Source organism: Macrobrachium nipponense, chromosome 21 (genome assembly GCF_015104395.2).
Source record: "Macrobrachium nipponense isolate FS-2020 chromosome 21, ASM1510439v2, whole genome shotgun sequence".
Lineage (NCBI taxonomy): Eukaryota > Metazoa > Arthropoda > Malacostraca > Decapoda > Palaemonidae > Macrobrachium > Macrobrachium nipponense.
Genome location: NC_087212.1, coordinates 38335739 through 38353954, shown reverse-complemented (window position 1 = coordinate 38353954; position 18216 = coordinate 38335739). Strand labels below are relative to the sequence as shown.

Below are 18216 nucleotides of genomic sequence, written 5' to 3'. Positions count from 1 at the left end.
TATATATATATATATATATATATATATATATAATATATATATATATATATAAACACGTATGTTATACTAAGTCCCCGAAGACCAGTAGATAACTGAAGCTGCTAAGGGCTTGAGAGATTAACCATCTCTTTCAAACTATGATTAAAACTGTCGCCTAACAGGGATCTCCCTCTCAACCCATTAGAGCGCGCTAAACGACCCGAGGTTTTTCTGTTGGAGGTGTCCTCCCCACCCACCCCTAGCCCCGTGCTTTCCGAGAGATTATCTCTCATCTATCTCTCTCGAGATGTTTACCTCCCTTATCGCGAGTGCTATCGCCCGAGTCCCGGGCCGACACCTAGTCATTATCGGGTGGGCTATCGCTCAAAATCAGGCGGGATAACAGGTCATTGCGGTCTGGTATCTCCGGTCCCCCGACCCGTCGTCGTCTATCGGGTACAATCTCCAGAAGCGAAGGTAAGGGGTCGACAGGTGACACAGCGGGTCATTAAACGTTGTTGTCCGATGACCTCTTTTAAGCGTGGGATTCTCGAGGGGGTAGGGTGGGGCAAACTCGAGGTGATGTTGTTCGTGGGGGTCAATAACAGTGCCAAATGTGATATCTTCGCTTGAACTTGATTGTATACGATGACCCTGAGGTTTTCCAAATGGTGACAAAATTCTTCGGGTGTCTTTCTGATTTAACAGGCATAAAAGAGCAGACATACTGCATCAGAGAAGCAATTATGATTACTATATATATATATATATATATATATATATATATATATATATATATATATATATATATATATATATACATACATATATAAACTTTCATTGCAGTTTGCACCCGAATGCAAAATACTGTTCAACTTTGAACACTATATGAAGCACTAAATTGAACTATTCCTTTGGATCGATTTTATATATAGAAAAATGAAGGTCTCTGGGCATCTCAAGACTTAATTCCATTCTTATTTGACCGAAAGTTCAACTTTTTCAATCTCGCATTCGGGTATTCAGCGATCGGCATGCAATTTGGATGGTGTGAAGAGATGGAGTTATTATATTCTGATTGATTTCCTTTTTTTTTTAATTGTGTTGCCTTCAGAGATAATACCTTCCTACGATAATATTAAAAACTATACGTGGGATAAAAAAAAAACTTTATACCTTTCACTGATCACATACATTGATTACTATTTTTCATCTGATTGTCATTCTGTGTAGCTACGTGGGTTTACGATAACACTTTTTCCTAGTCTCTCTTATAATTATATTAATTATTCATATCTAGTCCATCGTAAAAAAAAAAATCATTCATGGTTTACTTTAGGTTGAAAAATGATTAAGAAAATTGCCTTCCTCAATATGAACGACTGAGCAAAGACATCTGATATCTCATGCACCTAAAAAAAAAAAAAAACGATATCTTATACCCCTAAAAAAAAAACCTCTTGAAACGAAGAAAAAAGGAAATGGACGTTAAGATTAAGGAAAGACCGATGTAAAGAGAAGAGAGGGATTAGCGAATAATTGACAACTTATGCAGTTTCGTGTTGTTAAGGACAGCACTTATCGTAAAGGATCAAATACGAATTTCAAAATGTTCGTGAATTTCGTCCTCCAAAAAATATAAAACAAAAAATTAAATAAAGTCACAAGTCATTGAAATAACGTAAATAGTCACATAGTCACATGGAATATTGTACTAGAAAGGTTTCTTAATACCTTCGTTGTTCAGATTTTGCCAAAATGGGCACTTTCCTCGATTTTACAATATTAGGATCAAGACGATGATGACCACTTGAAGTTATAGAGTTGACTGCCTACTATGTACCTTGCGCGGCATACTGTGGCTAGGGCGACAGATCCTTCGAATGAAGTGGACCATTGGTCCCCCAGATGCAGTGCTTTCTGCATTTTAACTTTGGTCTCATGGTGCCCAGTTATCCAGCTTCTCTTAGTATGTCCTGATTTAATTTTCGTCTTCCGTTCAAAATAAATATCTCGGGTCAGTGTATGAAGTGCAACACGCTGATTTAGGTTACGGGATTCAAACAGCTTCATCATAATTCTGCCATTTACTTCTTTCCTGGCCTTTATCTGCCACCAATCTTCACTCCTCCCCAGTCTCTTGTCTCATAGTTCTCATCCAAGTTGGACTGTTAGTCTGGGTCGTCCAGCTCTTCTTTTGCCCACAAGGACCCATCTAACGCTATCTCGTATAATAATAATAATAATATTAATAATAATAATAATAATAATAATAATAATAATAAGAAGAAGAAGAAGAAGAAGAAGAAGAAGAAGAAGAAGAAGAAGAAGAAGAAGAATTATTATTATTATTATTATTATTATTATTTTATTATTATTATTATTATTATTATTATTATTATTCCAAAGTCGATTAAGTTTCCTGGATGAAATACTTGTAAAAAATACAATTGTTGTTATTCCAATAAGACCACCACGAACTGTTGATATGCAAGCGGACATGAAATCACTTATTCAGACTACGCATTTTTAATTTGATGGTAAAACTGGTAATATTGAAAATAGATTAATTTTATCTCATCCCACTTCGATTTTAAAATGATAATCATGACCGCTTTTACGGTCGTCATCTGTAAGCATATATACAGATGTTATATACACCTGATAACTATAATTAAGTGCGCATATCTTTTTCTGATTATAACGGACAAATATATAAAAGGTGACCCATGGAACTTATCAAAGCTGAAACTAGAAACATTACGTAATAACACAATTATTACATTACTATTATTATTTGCTGAAAGAAGACCTTCATTAATACAAGTTTTATTGAAAATAATGGGTATTTCAGCCACCTTTATTTTGTATAGAAGTTTCTCTATCCTTCTTATTACAGACTTTTCTTTTGAACTCAAGTTGGCTATTAAAACGCCAAATGGGATTCATGTAAAAAACGTGGTATTTGTCAAATTGAATATTGTATAATATTTCAACCTGACAAATACCACGTTTTTTTTACATAAATTTTTACATTTGGCGTTTTTAATAGCCAACTTGAGTACAGAAGAAAAGTCAGTAATAAGGGCAGAGAAACTTCCATACAAAATAAACGCAGCTGAAATAGCCATTACTCACATAAAACTTGTATTATTATTATTTTATTTTATTATTTTATTATTATTATTATTATTATTATTTTATTAGTTATATTATTGATTATTATTATTATTATTATTATTATTATTATTATTATTATTATTGTTGTTGTTATTATTATTATTATATGTGGATGTATGTCGGTCAAGATAATTTTAAGTTCATTCTGGACACTTCACTTTGAGGAAATATCTCTCAAATATCAAACAAGCTTCATATATGCTCTAAAGCGTTGTATATTTGAGCCTCTTCAGTGATCTATTTCACCTACAATACACAAACACAAAATAAAAATAGATAAAAGGCGGCTTCTTACCAAAACGAAGCGTAATCTCATCTCTCTCATTTTACCCCACAAGCTGGTTTTATCACCTGTAATCGAAAAACACACAACTCTTCGTCGAGTTGAAAACTCGGTAAGTGAGGCAGCTGTGGCTAGTGGCGCCGCTCTGGTGTTCAGAGATAGAAACTCGTCCGCTAGTCTTTCATTCACACTTGCCCCTAGCTGGCATAAAATGGTCAATTAGGCTTCTACCTGACTTTGTAGTAAATACACCCGAATGGGAAGGCTCTTAGATACACAGATATTTGAAAAAAATTGACTGAAATCAGCGAAGAAGTATCGGTGTTATGACAAACTGATAGACTTTGATCCCAACTTCAAATGTTCCAAGAGAATCTCAGTTCAAAATATATTATTAAAATCGCTACCCCTAGCATTTCAAATAATAAGAGTAAATTTACTCATCATAATGTTGATGACAACACTTAATGCATTTAAACCATTTTGTTTTATTAGTAATTTGTTCGCAAAACCCCTACGACTACTTTCATTGCTAAATTAGCATTCTGACAACACCAATGCACGTCAAGACACTTTACCCCTCAATGCATTATAAGTAGGTCTCCCTTGTTACGTTTCAAGGTTGTGTATCGTCGCTTCTTAAACCTCATACCCTATGAACTGAAGACCACATGCCCTAAGAACTGAAGACCACATACCCTATTAACTGAAGACCACATACCCTATTAACTGAAAACCACATACCCTATTAACTGAAGACCACATACCTTATTAACTGAAGACCACATACCCTAAGAACTGAAGACCACAAACCCTATTAACTGAAAACCACATACCCTAAGAACTGAAGACCACATACCCTATTAACTGAAGACCACATACCCTATGAACTGAAGACCACATACCCTATGAACTGAAGACCACATACCCTATTAACTGAAAACCACATAATCTTTTAACTGAAAACCACATACTCCATTAACTGAAAACCATATACTCTATTAACCAAAAACCACCTACCCTATTAACTGAAAACCACATACTCCATCAACGGAAAACCATATACCCTATTAACTGAAAACCAACTGAAAACCACATACCATACCAACTGAAAACCACATACTCTATTAACTGAAAACCACATATTCGTTTAACTGAAAACCACATACTCTATTAACCGAAAACCACAAACCCTGTTAACTGAAAACCACATACTCCATTAGCTGAAAACCACATACCTTATTAACTGAAACCTATATACCCTACCAACTGAAAACCACATACTCTATCAACTGAGTATTAAATAACATGAAAAGGATCTTGATCATTCGCAAATTTGAGAAACTTGATTTTTCATTAGTATGAAATGCTTTGGGTTAAATTGAAGACCTTACAAGACTTTTTTTTTTTTTTAAAGAAAATTACAAATTCAAAATTAACTCGCTTTATGTTGGATTCTTCATCAGGTGTCATTTGTTATCCGTTAAATTGGAGACATTACTAGACTATTTTTTTTAGAAAATAATAAATCCAAAACTAACTCAAATTATATTGGGTGCCATAATATGCTGTGGACTAAGTCAGAGACTTTGTTAGACAAATATAAGTAATCTTAGAAAAAATATAAAAAATATTAAGATGCCTACTTCGTATTGTGCGGCCATTTGTAGACCTCATTCGACACTGATAAGGAAAAAAAGACATTAAAAATTAAAAAAATGTATATTTATTGCTTATTAAGTGACAGATGCAATGAAAAAATTGAAAGGTCTTATCTGATGCCTAATCAACAAGCTTCGTTCATTTAACACGAAATGATAAATGTCCTCAGGTCACAACAGGTGAAGATTATCTGTATAACAATAACCTCTGGTCAACCAACAATAAATCTTGTTTCCTGTGAAAATTCTTTCAGGCACCCTTTTCCTTTTTTTATATACCCTTTATTAGTATGACGAAAATTCAAGTATGAAAAATAATCTTGACCTTAACACCAAATTAGTCCAAGATATAAAATGCCCATTGGGTACTCTAAATTTTATAAATCTTTTAACAACAGATGTAAGGGGAATTCACTCCACATAACTCGGCAAGGCTTAATCCCCAAAATAACAATACTTTGAAAAATTGGGATAACATGAAAAAGGGGACATACATTTTATTTCCTTTAAAATGGCAAATGTTAAGAAAGAACGGAATTATTGGTCAATATGTCATAGAAATGTATAATATTTGAGCAGAAATGGGACCAAAGAGATTAATAATAATAATAATAATAATAATAATAATAATAATAATAATAATAATAATAATAATAATAATAATTAAATATATGAAAACGGAAAAGACATGTCACGTGTAATTAGACGTCATTCAAGTACTTCTAAGCAAATCACGAATTACAACAGAAGATTTTCAACCCCAAACGCTGGCGCTGAAATAATCACATACCCACGAAAAGGAGGAGCAGGCCATCAATGACATATACACCACCGCGACGTCATTCTAGGCAAAGTTTTATCACGATGAGGAAAAAAAAAAAAAACACCCTCACATGAGGCTGGTGTAGGGTGGCGTTAAAGGCTCTCTCACACAGGTGTCACGTCTCAGGTACCAGGTGCCAAATATGCTAATGACCTGCGTCGGCGTACGTGCCGCCTTCCGGTGAGTTGATAAATTGACAAGCGTGAGACCCGACTACGCTGTAATGGGCGGGTTCGGGCACGCAGGCATGAACGAGGGAACCCGGGTAAATATCTGGGCATGGGAAACCTATCCTGTGTGGTATGTGAGGTTAACGGCGAAGGCCTGTAAATGCAACTAGCAATTATAATAATACTGCGGCTTCATCGACCATTACTGTTTTTGGCGTGTGCGTAAATTACTCAGTCAGATTTATTTGGCAAAAAATATCTATATCAATTAGCTATAGAACAGAGCCAGTAAAGAAACTCATTCACTATACACACACACACACACTTATATATATATATATATATATATATATATATATATATATATATATATATATATATATGTATGTATGTATGTATATATATAATGTGTGTCTGTGTTAAAGTATTACAACACTGACAGAGAGAGAGAACAGACATCCAATGATTTATTTCAATTACACATTCCGTGTAACGAGGAATCCCAACATGTTTTATAAACGAGGTACAGTTGAAGTGAATATTTAACGCTATCAAACACATACACATGTATGTATGCATGTATATGTATATATATATATATATATATATATATATATATATATATATAAATATATATATATATATATACATATATATAAATATATATATATATACTATATATATATATATACTAATATATATATATAATTTTTATGTAGCATGAGAATCATAAATATCTAATTTTTAAGTAAGTGCAACTTGCAAGACCCATTCATTAGATACTTTTATTTTTCTATACTAGAAGCCCAGGTCCATAAAAAAATAAAAAAAAGGAAGAAAGTTGTGGTTTAATCAGACGGAGGTAACAAAATTCACCCTCCAAGAAGAGTGAAGGTCATGAGTCCAAGGAACACCAGAGCAAGAACAGAACTACGACTGAGAGATGAAGTGAAAATGACTGATTGATTCGAGTGTTGCTTTGCCTGCACAAATATTCTCGAAAACAGCAAAAAAAAAAATAAAACGAATTTTTACAACATGAAGTTCTACAAACGAAATATAGCGAAGATTACGGATCTCTCACATCCTATTGTAAGGTAATTCGGGATGCCCTAAACCCTGCCCCATCCCTTAAAAAAAAAAAATAATAATAATAATAATCCGTAAATACAAAATTTACGATGAGATATTTATATTGAATGCCGACGACGCTCACAATCTTAGCACAAAGGAAACATAAAAGATAAGAAATATACAATTTGAAATCCATTATTCAAATAATTTGCGTGCACATACGCACGAAATATGCGGATGCAGGGAGAGAGAGAGAGAGAGAGAGAGAGAGAGAGAGAGAGAGAGAGAGAGAGAGAGAGGTCCATGCAAGGTATAACATAAAAAAATTGAAATAAATATTTGAATATCCTACATGCATATACGCAAGGAATGTAAGAATACACACACACACATACAACAGAGAGAGGAGAGAGAGAGAGAGAGAGAGAGAGAGAGAGAGAGAGAGAGAGAGAGAGAGAGTTAATTTAAGGGCAGGGCAACGTGAGACGGTTCCCACCAGGGTTTACATACAGCCGGTCTGTCGCTACTAAAAGTCAATTTATAACTTGTACGAACCTTGTTTCCCGTTTAGCTAACGTCTCATGTTATTCGTGAACACGAATTTCTACCTCTAATAATGTAGGTTAAAAAAAAAGATCGACCCAGACAGTGATGTTCTTAGTTTCGTGACTTTTTTATATTCGGTTTTTGATAGACGATCTTTCATGATATTTTCTGATTTACCAAACATAGTGTATATAAAAGCACAGTTGAAAGTGGAATAAAAAGTCAAGTCAATGACGTAAAAAGACATAAGTACACTTACATTTTCATTCAGTAAAATCTCACGGTAACATTATGTTAGTATTAAAATTTTTAATATCACAAACAACAAGGTTCGATTGCGTGATCTGCCTTTTCTAACACACTGGTCTGTGCCCATCATTACCACTCTCATCCTAATTGAATATTTTAACAGTTTTAATTCTAAGTAAGCCTACAGAGTACGATACTTGTGCCAAGAGGAAGAACCGCTAAATTCTACCAAACTAATAACTACTCCACAATATTAAGATAATTTTCTAATTGACATATGATACCGTAATGAATGAAATATACATTTTGAACGGTATGAACACTGGATAAATCTCGAAGAATAATAAAAAGGAAAGAAGGCTAGAATTGGAGGGGACTTAGGGCTTGACACCATAGTAAACCTTATATGACAATACCCCCAAAACAAACAGGCATCAGAATATTAACTGAAAACAAGCTCAGATCATCAGTTGTCACGTTGACCAGCATCGCAATGACAACATCAAAAGACGAATGACAAAATATCAAAGATTACGCATGTTAATTACTGGGCAACGGGAACTGATTAAGTACGAAAAATAAAAAAAATAATGACGTGCCTAGCTTTCATAAATAACGCAATAACTGGCAATATATAAGGGGGATGAATTCCTATTACTAAGGATCCTTTCTGCCGGGAATCATCCTGGGTTACATTTCAAATGTCGGTTTCAAATACATACATACATACAGACATACAAACCCACCCACACACACACACACACACACACACACACACACACACACACACACACACATATATATATATATATATATATATATATATATATATATATATATATATTATACATATATCATATATATTGAGAGAGAGAGAGAGAGATATTCAAAAAGCTCTTTAGTTGGTCTAAGTTCACCTTTTTGGCTTTGGTGTGGAGGAAAACGTTCTTTTACACATATATGAGGTACAGATGTATGTCCCTCACGTGGTAACCTTGAGATATCAATCAAGAGCGAGGTCAGTGTATAGTGAACTTTAGTACTTACGGAAAAGAAGTCGTGTAAACACGCAAATGGTCGTAGAAGCCGAAACCATCTTTCAACACCAATAATAATAATACAATTGCTGATTCAACGGCATTAGGCTCTTAGAGTCTCTTTTCTATTCTTCTTATTATGTTCTTCTCGCCTGCAGGTAAATGTTATAATAAATTTCCAAAGGACACGGAAAGATATTCTGCTTTTGTTATACTAGCTACCTGCAAAAGAGAGGAATATAATACGAAAAACAGAGAGGACTCTCTACAGGCTAAATGCTGTTGAAACTGCAATTGTTTTTTTAATAACAATGCCCTAAAAGAGGGACTCCTTCCAAATAATAATCTATAATAATAAAATCCGAGTAGTCCTTTCTTGCTTGTCCGCACCGGGTAGGGGCGCGGTAGGTAGGGGATGGGGAAGGTAGGGGAGATATGACACACCCACCCTCCTCCTCTAAACCTATTTGTACGCACCGCATGGGGGCCGGGTAAGTAGGGGAGACATGACACATCCACCCTCCTCCTGCAGAGCTGTTTGTCCGCCGGGTAGGGGATCGGGTGACGCGGGGGGGGGGGGGGTGACATGACGGCCAGCGCCGGGTTCTAGCGCAGTGTAGTGCGAGCCTACAAGCTCGTAATGATAATAACTTTAACTAGCATACATTCCGCCTTACCTTGACTCCTAAGGCGGCCCTGAAGCTCTTGGTATTTATGCGGGCCCAGGTCACACCTGGGAATCTCCTCAGGGTACGTCAGGCCACAAAGAGGCAGGAACACTCTCCTCATGTTTGCCCAATTTACCCATGAGGTAAATAACTGGTATCATGTCTGTAAGGATGAAACAAAAGATACTATTCAAGTTCTGTTGCTAATCATTACCTTGTGATTCTGTGGGGTACATATTATTCTCCTCTCTCTCTCTCTCTCTCTCTCTCTCTCTCTCTCTCTCTCTCTCTCTCTCTCTCCTACACCAAAGAATCTATGCATTATAGTACATGTGTCCGTATACATCACATCATTTACGAAACACGTATGCACTCAAATAATATGCTTATCAAAATGGTAGAACATGTTTGTATACATACGAAAGCATCCAAACATGTAGACATAAGCACGTTTGCTTCACTAAAACATACACACTCACACACAAGTATGTACCTGAATATATGTCAAAAATTAACATACATCTGTATATGTATATGTGTATATATATATATATATATATATATATATATATATATATAAATATATATATTAAAGTTTGTATACAAAGGGAAGCATCCATAGAAGCATAAATGTACACACATAAACCACTAACACACACATGTATGTACTTGAATATATATTTCAGAAATTAAAGTCCACCTGTAAATATACGAAAGCATATTTGCATATGCACATGTAGCCTCATACACACACACACACACACACACACACACACACACACATATATATATATATATATATATATATATATATATATATATATATATATATAACTGAATAACGAAAGTTAGGAACGTGATAAATCCATAAATAAAGATATAAGCCACGAGGGAAAATAAAATCCACCTGTATACATACGAAAGCATATTTGCATATGCACATGTAGCCTCATACATTCATGTATTCAAATACACTTATACATAAAACCCGTTTGTATACATAGACAAAAACATCTACTAACAAATTGATTTTATGCCCTTACCGTCCTTACGTTAGATCTGACGGGACGAGGGATCTAATAAAACCGAGTAACGTATTGATTAAATTGACTCCTAGGCGGCAGCGTGTTAATAAAGATCTGGTGAATTCATCGTGAAAACATCCAGGTTCAATTCACGTTACTAGGAAGCCGAGGTCCGTCTCACTTCCTCAAATTCACCCCACCTTTTTTTAATTCTCTTAACTCTAATAATGAACTCTTGGCCTTTTTTTCTATTCTTTTTTTAGACTGGTGAATCGACAACAGATTTCTTGGCTGACTTTTTTTGGGGGGCCATTTCTCATCCTCACATAACATCGCCCTCTTATTTGGTTACTTTTTTTTTCATTAAAATTACATTTCTATCCCCTCTGTTTCCACTCGCCGCTTCTTTCAGTTAGCGGCGTTCAGTATGACGCGATAATGTCTGTCCGCTTCGTGTTAACAATTTTGCGTGTTTTTATTTTATTTACCTGTTTAAATATGTCCCGTAACACCAAGTTTCAAGCACTAGCTATACTAAGGCAATTACCATCACATGAACGCCATCAGCATTTATGAGTGTGAAATCCCCCTCACAAAATTTCATATTTTCTTTTGATACACTGGTCCTATGTTATTAACTCAGAGGTGGGGTGGGGGGAAGGGCCCCTAATATGAAATCATCTGAATACATTACCAGTTGTATAGAATATTTCTTAAAATGCCACTGATCTTCATAGGCTTGTCATTTAGCTAGAGATGATGATCCATATGGCATGAGTTTCTTCTCATATATATATATATATATATATATATATATATATATATATATATATATATATATATATATATATATATATATATATATATATATATATATATATATATATATATATATATATATATATATATATATATATATATATATATATATATATATATATATATATTATATATATATATATATATATATATATATATATATATATATATATATATATATATATATATATATAATATATATATATGATAAATCAGGACGGCTAAGGAAGATGATAAGGAGCATAATAATAAATACATCCACATAGTTTACGATGGAATTGCGAGTCCCGCAAACCCAATTTCGTTTCGCTAAGGCAACTCTTTGGAAACTGGATCTGTCCTAGACAGACAGTGGCCCCAAAAGGGTTTTCGGAGGCCGTTATCTAGATCTAATATTTCTTGCTGGTCATTATCTTTAAGGTATTAACAGCCTTTTGTTTATGTTTTTACGGTGACCCCCAACGGGCTTGTATTAAGCACGCCGCAAAAGTGAATGCATACCGGGTCAAAACGTTGGGGGTCATTATCAAGGAATTTCAGTCAGTGACACGAAACCAAAGATCTGAATTTAAAAAAAAGCTCTTTACGATGAACCAGATTTGTACAGCAACACAAGAGTCAACTTCAAGGTTGTCTCAGGATCCCTTATACCGGGGGACCTTAAAAGGAGGTATCCATGGGGATATGGGAACCACATACTGGGGGTATGGGTCTTGATCTCTGGACATTTGTATATATTCAACTTTAATGTGTCAATGTATTCATGGGTACATTTTGTAAATAAATAACTATATAAAAGTATAAATGCTTTCGATTTTTGTGTATGTTCTATTCCTAGTTTTTCATACCTATGGTATATATTTAAGTAACTATATTAAGTTATGTTGTCAACAAATAGGACTTAAGTGGACTTAAGCAAAGGGGGTAAGGAACCATATTGGGCAAGTCATTAGGGGTCACGAGTCATCAAGAGGTTAGACCAAACTTACTCTAATTACAGTTTGCATTTTGTGCGCACGTCTAATTCACCAATAAATGAATAAAGCCAATAGTGGCAAATAGATATCAACTAATAATAGAATTTTTTGTCCGGTGGTGGCCTCAGCCGCAGCCCATTAAACACTTGGCCGCGGCCCAAGAAACTCACCCACGGTCAGGTGGTGGCCTATGTTGTTGGTACCTATAGCGCTGCCAGAAGTACGATTATAGCTAACTTTAACCTTAAATAAAATAATAACTACTGAGGCTAGAAGGCTGCAATTTGGTATATTTGATGACTGGAGGGTGGATGATCAACATACCAATTTGCAGCCCTCTAGTCAGAGAAGTTTTTAAGACATGAGGGCGGACGGACAGATAAAGTCAAAACAAACAGATTTCTTTTACTGAAAACTAAAAAGTAGATAAACAAAATTACACCGAGAAAAATATACCAAAAATGAAAGACTATACACGCATATGTCTACGCGATCCATTCACTGACCTGTCCTGGCTGGTGATTTGTTTTTCTTTGTGAATTTTTTTGTTTTGTGTTTTTTGCAACATATACTCACTAATGATGCCAGGGTACCAGAATATACTGGCGTTTTTCGCAGTTCAAGTTTTATTAAGTTTAAAAACGATTCGTCTGCCTTTATGAAGTTGAAATCATTTGTCATTCATATGCACAACATGCATGCATGCATATATGCATGCACACATACATACATTTATATACTATATATATATATATATATATATATATATATATATATATATGTACGTATGAATGAATGTATACATATATATGCTATTATATTATGTATGTATGTAATATATATATATATATATATATATATATATATATATATATGTGTGTGTGTTGGTGTGTGTGTGTGTGTGTATATATATATATATATTATATATATATATATATATACATATATACATACATGCATTACTCCTCGCTTCACAAAGAACCTCTCGTTTTCTCTCAGCCTCCAAAAAGAAAAAAAAAAAAAAATCTCCATGACAATCCTCTCCCTGTCCGAACGGCATTTCCCTCGCCCCTTCCTTCTCGCCAATTTATCATATTTATTCATTCATTTTTGCAAGGAGTCCATTGCGAAGCATCATCGCCCGCGCAAATGGAGCACCGTCGAAAAGGGAGTCAGATCTGCCGGAGCTTAAATAGTACCGCGGGTGACTGAAGTCTCTTAAGTATTTTAGGCCGGGAGTGGCCTGGCCTGGCCCGGCCGGCAGCAGGCAGGGCGTCAGATATAAATATTCACTCGATCCATAAACATGAATCAAAAGATAGAACGCGACTGTTAGTTCCTGTTGGGAAGCGCTGGCCCAGAGCGTTTCCCCTCCCCGGGTCACAATATATATAATATATATATATATATATATATATATATATATATATATATATATATATATACATACATATATATATCATATATAGTATAATAATATATTATGTTTATATAATATACATATATATATATATATATACATATATATTATATATATACATATATACAAACACACGCACGTATTTGTATAGAATATATATTTATTTTATACATATATATATGTATATATACATATATCAAACACACACAAGGTATACATACATACATAAATAACAATATACATACATTACATATATATACATATATATATATAGATATATATATACACCTACAGTACCTTTCCAACGTCACCTCTTCTGATTTTTTATGTCGAGATGGCGAACACAAAAGAGGAGATATTTTGACCGATATTTTTTCTTATCTTGCTATTTGATCGTTTCAAAAAAAAATTTTTGGCAAAGACACGTGGATATCACGCACCGAACGACTTCACTGCCACAGAAATCGATTTCACTCTAATACTAATTAGCATGACTAAAATAACATTATTATGACCGTAGCTGCGAACATCATTAAAATGAACTTCAGTTATTTTCAGACAATGATCTGCACTCACGACCAGATTTATAATATTGCCACATACAAAGAAATGGGGGGGGGGAGGGGGGCGATTTCCCCTCGTCACGCAAAACCTTCCACCTCCCCTTCCCACCGTTCCCCCCACCCACTCCCGTTACCCTGACACCTTAAATCTGAATGCACCAACCCCCGACGGAAAGAATCCAAATTTGTTGCAATTTCCGCGGCACTTGCACGTATTATGCGCTAATGCAATCGGCGGGGGCAGCTGTTGAGCCATTGTTCATTGAACAAGCAACAGGATTTAATAGTGAATTAAACCCAACATGTTCACAATATCCGACGGAGGTGTCGTCGCCGGCGCTAGCGCTGGCGCTAACAAACGCCTGCCTCCTACACCCACTCCTTCCCTCCCTTCCTCTCCCCCTCTCCTCTCCCCACCCATCCCGTCTTCACTACTATATCCATCCATCTCTCTCTCTCTCTCTCTCTCTCTCCTTAAAACTCTCCCGTTTTCTTTCATGTTCCTCAATCGGGGGCTCTCATGACTCTCCACAACCGTATTTCGCTGTCTTTTCTCCTAAGGCTGAACCTAAGAAACACGTTGACGGGACGGGATGGTTGCCTATGGATGATTGCCCAAGGACAGTTGCCTGAGGATAATTGCCTTATGGACAGGATGCCTCAGTACAGCTGCCTTAAGCACTGATGTGTAAGGATATGGGAACTGAGGATAGTTGTCTTAAGGGTGCCGCGGCTAGTTGCCTAAAGGTAGTTGCCTAAGGAAAGTTGCCGTCACTAATCAGCAACGAAAAAGCAAACCAAAGCAAAATTACCGCTTGCCAAAATGACTTAAGACTAAGATAAGTATATCACAAAATAGACTGACTTTTTACGATTCAAAAACAGTCTACGCAAGTGTAATATGACAGTGGCATTCAACTGTTTCTTTGTAGTTAAGGGAAAGAAGGCAATGCTAGAGGAGAGAGAGAGAGAGAGAGAGAGAGAGAGAGAGAGAGAGAGAGAGAGAGAGAGAGAGGAACCTTTGGTTTGCTCAGTGCCGGTGAGGACTATGTTCTTGTCGCTTGAGGATGGAAAGGAGAGATCGCGAAAGGGAACCAGAAAGATTTGCATAAAATCGATAGAAGATTGCGTATCTACGACCAGCTTCCTCTCTCTCTCTCTCTCTCTCTCTCCTCTCTCTCTCTCTCTCTCTCTCTCTCAACTATCTGTTTCGTTCATCTTTCATTTTTCTGATTCAGTAGAGTTCACAGATTAACAGAGAGAGAGAGAGAGAGAGAGAGAGAGAGAGAGAGAGAGAGAGAGAGAGAGAGAGAGAGAGAGATATGGATTTAGTTCCATACGCGAGCTGCTGTACAAATAAACAACGGATGACAAGTCCAATAAACGCTCGACATCTACGTGAATTAAAAATAACTTTATTCGTATTCCAGAAAAAGGAACAAATAAAATGTTCAGCAGTGATGAATAAACTTGAAGAATAAATATAGGAAACCCCATACACAATCATTCACAAGTACACTGTAATTCTCTCTGCCTCTCTCTGCCTCTCTCTCTCTCTCTCTCTCTCTCTCTCTCTCTCTCTCTCTCTCTCTCTCTCTCTCTCTCTCTCTCTCTCTCTCTCTCTCTCTCTCTCTCAGTTTGCTACAACAGGTGAAGAGGAAGTTGAAAAATCATATTTATGGAAGAAACAAGAAGCAACGTGAATGACCGTTTTCTATTTAAGGTATCGTCTAAAAGAAAATGGGAATGCACGAACCAAAACAAACCCTAATTCTAGACATTTGGTTTACCTTGGTAAAGGTGCTTATTGCTCTCATGAGGCTGTAGGGTCTGTCACCAGAATTCTGACAAAGGAACAAAACCGGAATGACAAAGAAAAAAACTTGGCAAATTGTAAGTTTTTAGCTACTAGACCGAAGCATCCTTTTTCAATAACATTCCCTTTGGCATCCATTTACTGGCGTACGATCAAACGTGCCTCCGATCAGGTCGGTTGGGACGCGATACTTGATCATTACTGCGACATCTACACCGTCCTGTTTCATAATATTCCGTCACTAAACGTTTTCACCATTCCCTGATTTCAGACAGAAGCAGAAAGAGTCATTTTTGTCCATTTCCATAGTGCCACCGAGAGCCCACCTGTCGAGGGGGCGGCCGTCCGGGATAGGGTGGGAGAGGGAACCACCCAGAGGATGCCGTCGGTGGTGGGAGGAGGGCGGCTGGCATCCGAGGCTTCACTGAGCATGTGTGGCACTCGGTGGGCGGGGTAGGACTCTCATTTGGGGATAGCCAGTCGCTGCGTCAGTACTTCCTCTGACCTGGTCCAGACGAGGTCGGCGACACACCTGGGCGTTTCGCGACTGGGGTTGTTATGCCTGGAATGACGCCGCATTCCCCCGACAGGTACTATGAAGGCTTTGCAGGCAGAGTAAAGGTGTCGAGTTCATTCACTAAAATAACTCCGGAAAGGCAAAGAGCTTTAAAGGGCTATTTCGTCCTGTGCAAGGTATCTATGGGGCAGCTTTGGGGATAGATTACGGCCAACGGCGGCATTTCTCGTCGTAAACAAAGACTATGTTTTGTGTTTATTTACGTGTTTGTATATATATATATATATATATATATATATATATATATATATATATATATATATATATATATATGCGTTACAGTTAGTTTGTACTATATTTTCATTTCCTCTGCATTCCCTTATATTTTTGTAAATGAACGTTCAGTTTTTACGTGGCAGTTTTCGTTTTGCGTTTATGGCTTGTTAGGTTTGGGGCCGCATGAATTTCAACTCATTTCCGATAATAATAATAATAATAATAATAATAATAATAATAATAATAATAATAATAATAATAATAATAATCAACTGCATTTTCACTGCCTCTGTCCCTGCCTAGGCATTTGTAAATAATTTTGACCTGAAATAAATCATATTAGCACTTTTAATAATGACTGAAAATCGTATCACTATCATTAATGAATGAAAATCATATTATTACTGTTATCAAAAATCTTTGTCGCAAACAAAAGCTTAAAACAGAGATATAACCTCAGAATATACAGATTGCTTTTGTTATGAAAGACGTACCATTCGGTTATTTTATAATCTCATTATTTCCAAAGGCAACTTAAGCCGTTGTTTATTTATCCCTCTGCCAGTAAATGCTGTTAGTTAGAATGAAAACAAACATAGCACACATAGATAAATAGTACATCGAATCTTACGAAAGTATTTTTTTTTTATCTCGATTAAAATTTAACGGGAAAGATTATGGCGATAAACTAGAAATACAAAAGAAAAAATATACAAAAGTTTCTTAGTAACAAAAAAGACACAATGTGATTTTTATAGAAATAAGACAAAACGAAATAAGCAGAGCACAACGATGACAAAATAAGACAAAAATACAAAACACGCTAACCAGAATAAATAACATAATTCATTATAATCACAATAAATATGCCAACTATAAAAAATTAATTTTACTTGCGATATATCGTTTGTACATATGAAATATGCAAAAGTGTATATTTGTGTATTATCCAAGTAGCAAAGAATACATATCCAAAGTATATGTCAATCACAAATGATAATTTATAACAACACATCTTTTTTCCTTTTATATTTTGTATTGGGTATAGAAAAAAATGTGTAAAAATAACACTGAAACAAAGCAATTCTACCTTCATTAAGAAACTATATAAATTATATAAATGCGAACACTTT

The 18216-nt window shown here is 35.6% G+C and overlaps 1 protein-coding gene across 2 annotated transcripts in view; it reads right to left on the bottom strand.

The window, feature by feature from the left end:
- Positions 1-18216, bottom strand: part of LOC135197942 (uncharacterized) — a 121268-nt gene that overhangs the window by 46799 nt on the left and 56253 nt on the right. For both annotated transcript variants that reach the window (XM_064225223.1, XM_064225224.1), the window contains exons 2-3: positions 9680-9833; positions 5089-5125 (exon numbers count right to left, since the gene is read on the bottom strand). In XM_064225223.1, the coding sequence (XP_064081293.1) occupies positions 5089-5106 (18 nt within the window). In that variant the 5' untranslated portion in view covers positions 5107-5125; positions 9680-9833. The remainder of the gene's footprint in view (positions 1-5088; positions 5126-9679; positions 9834-18216) is intronic.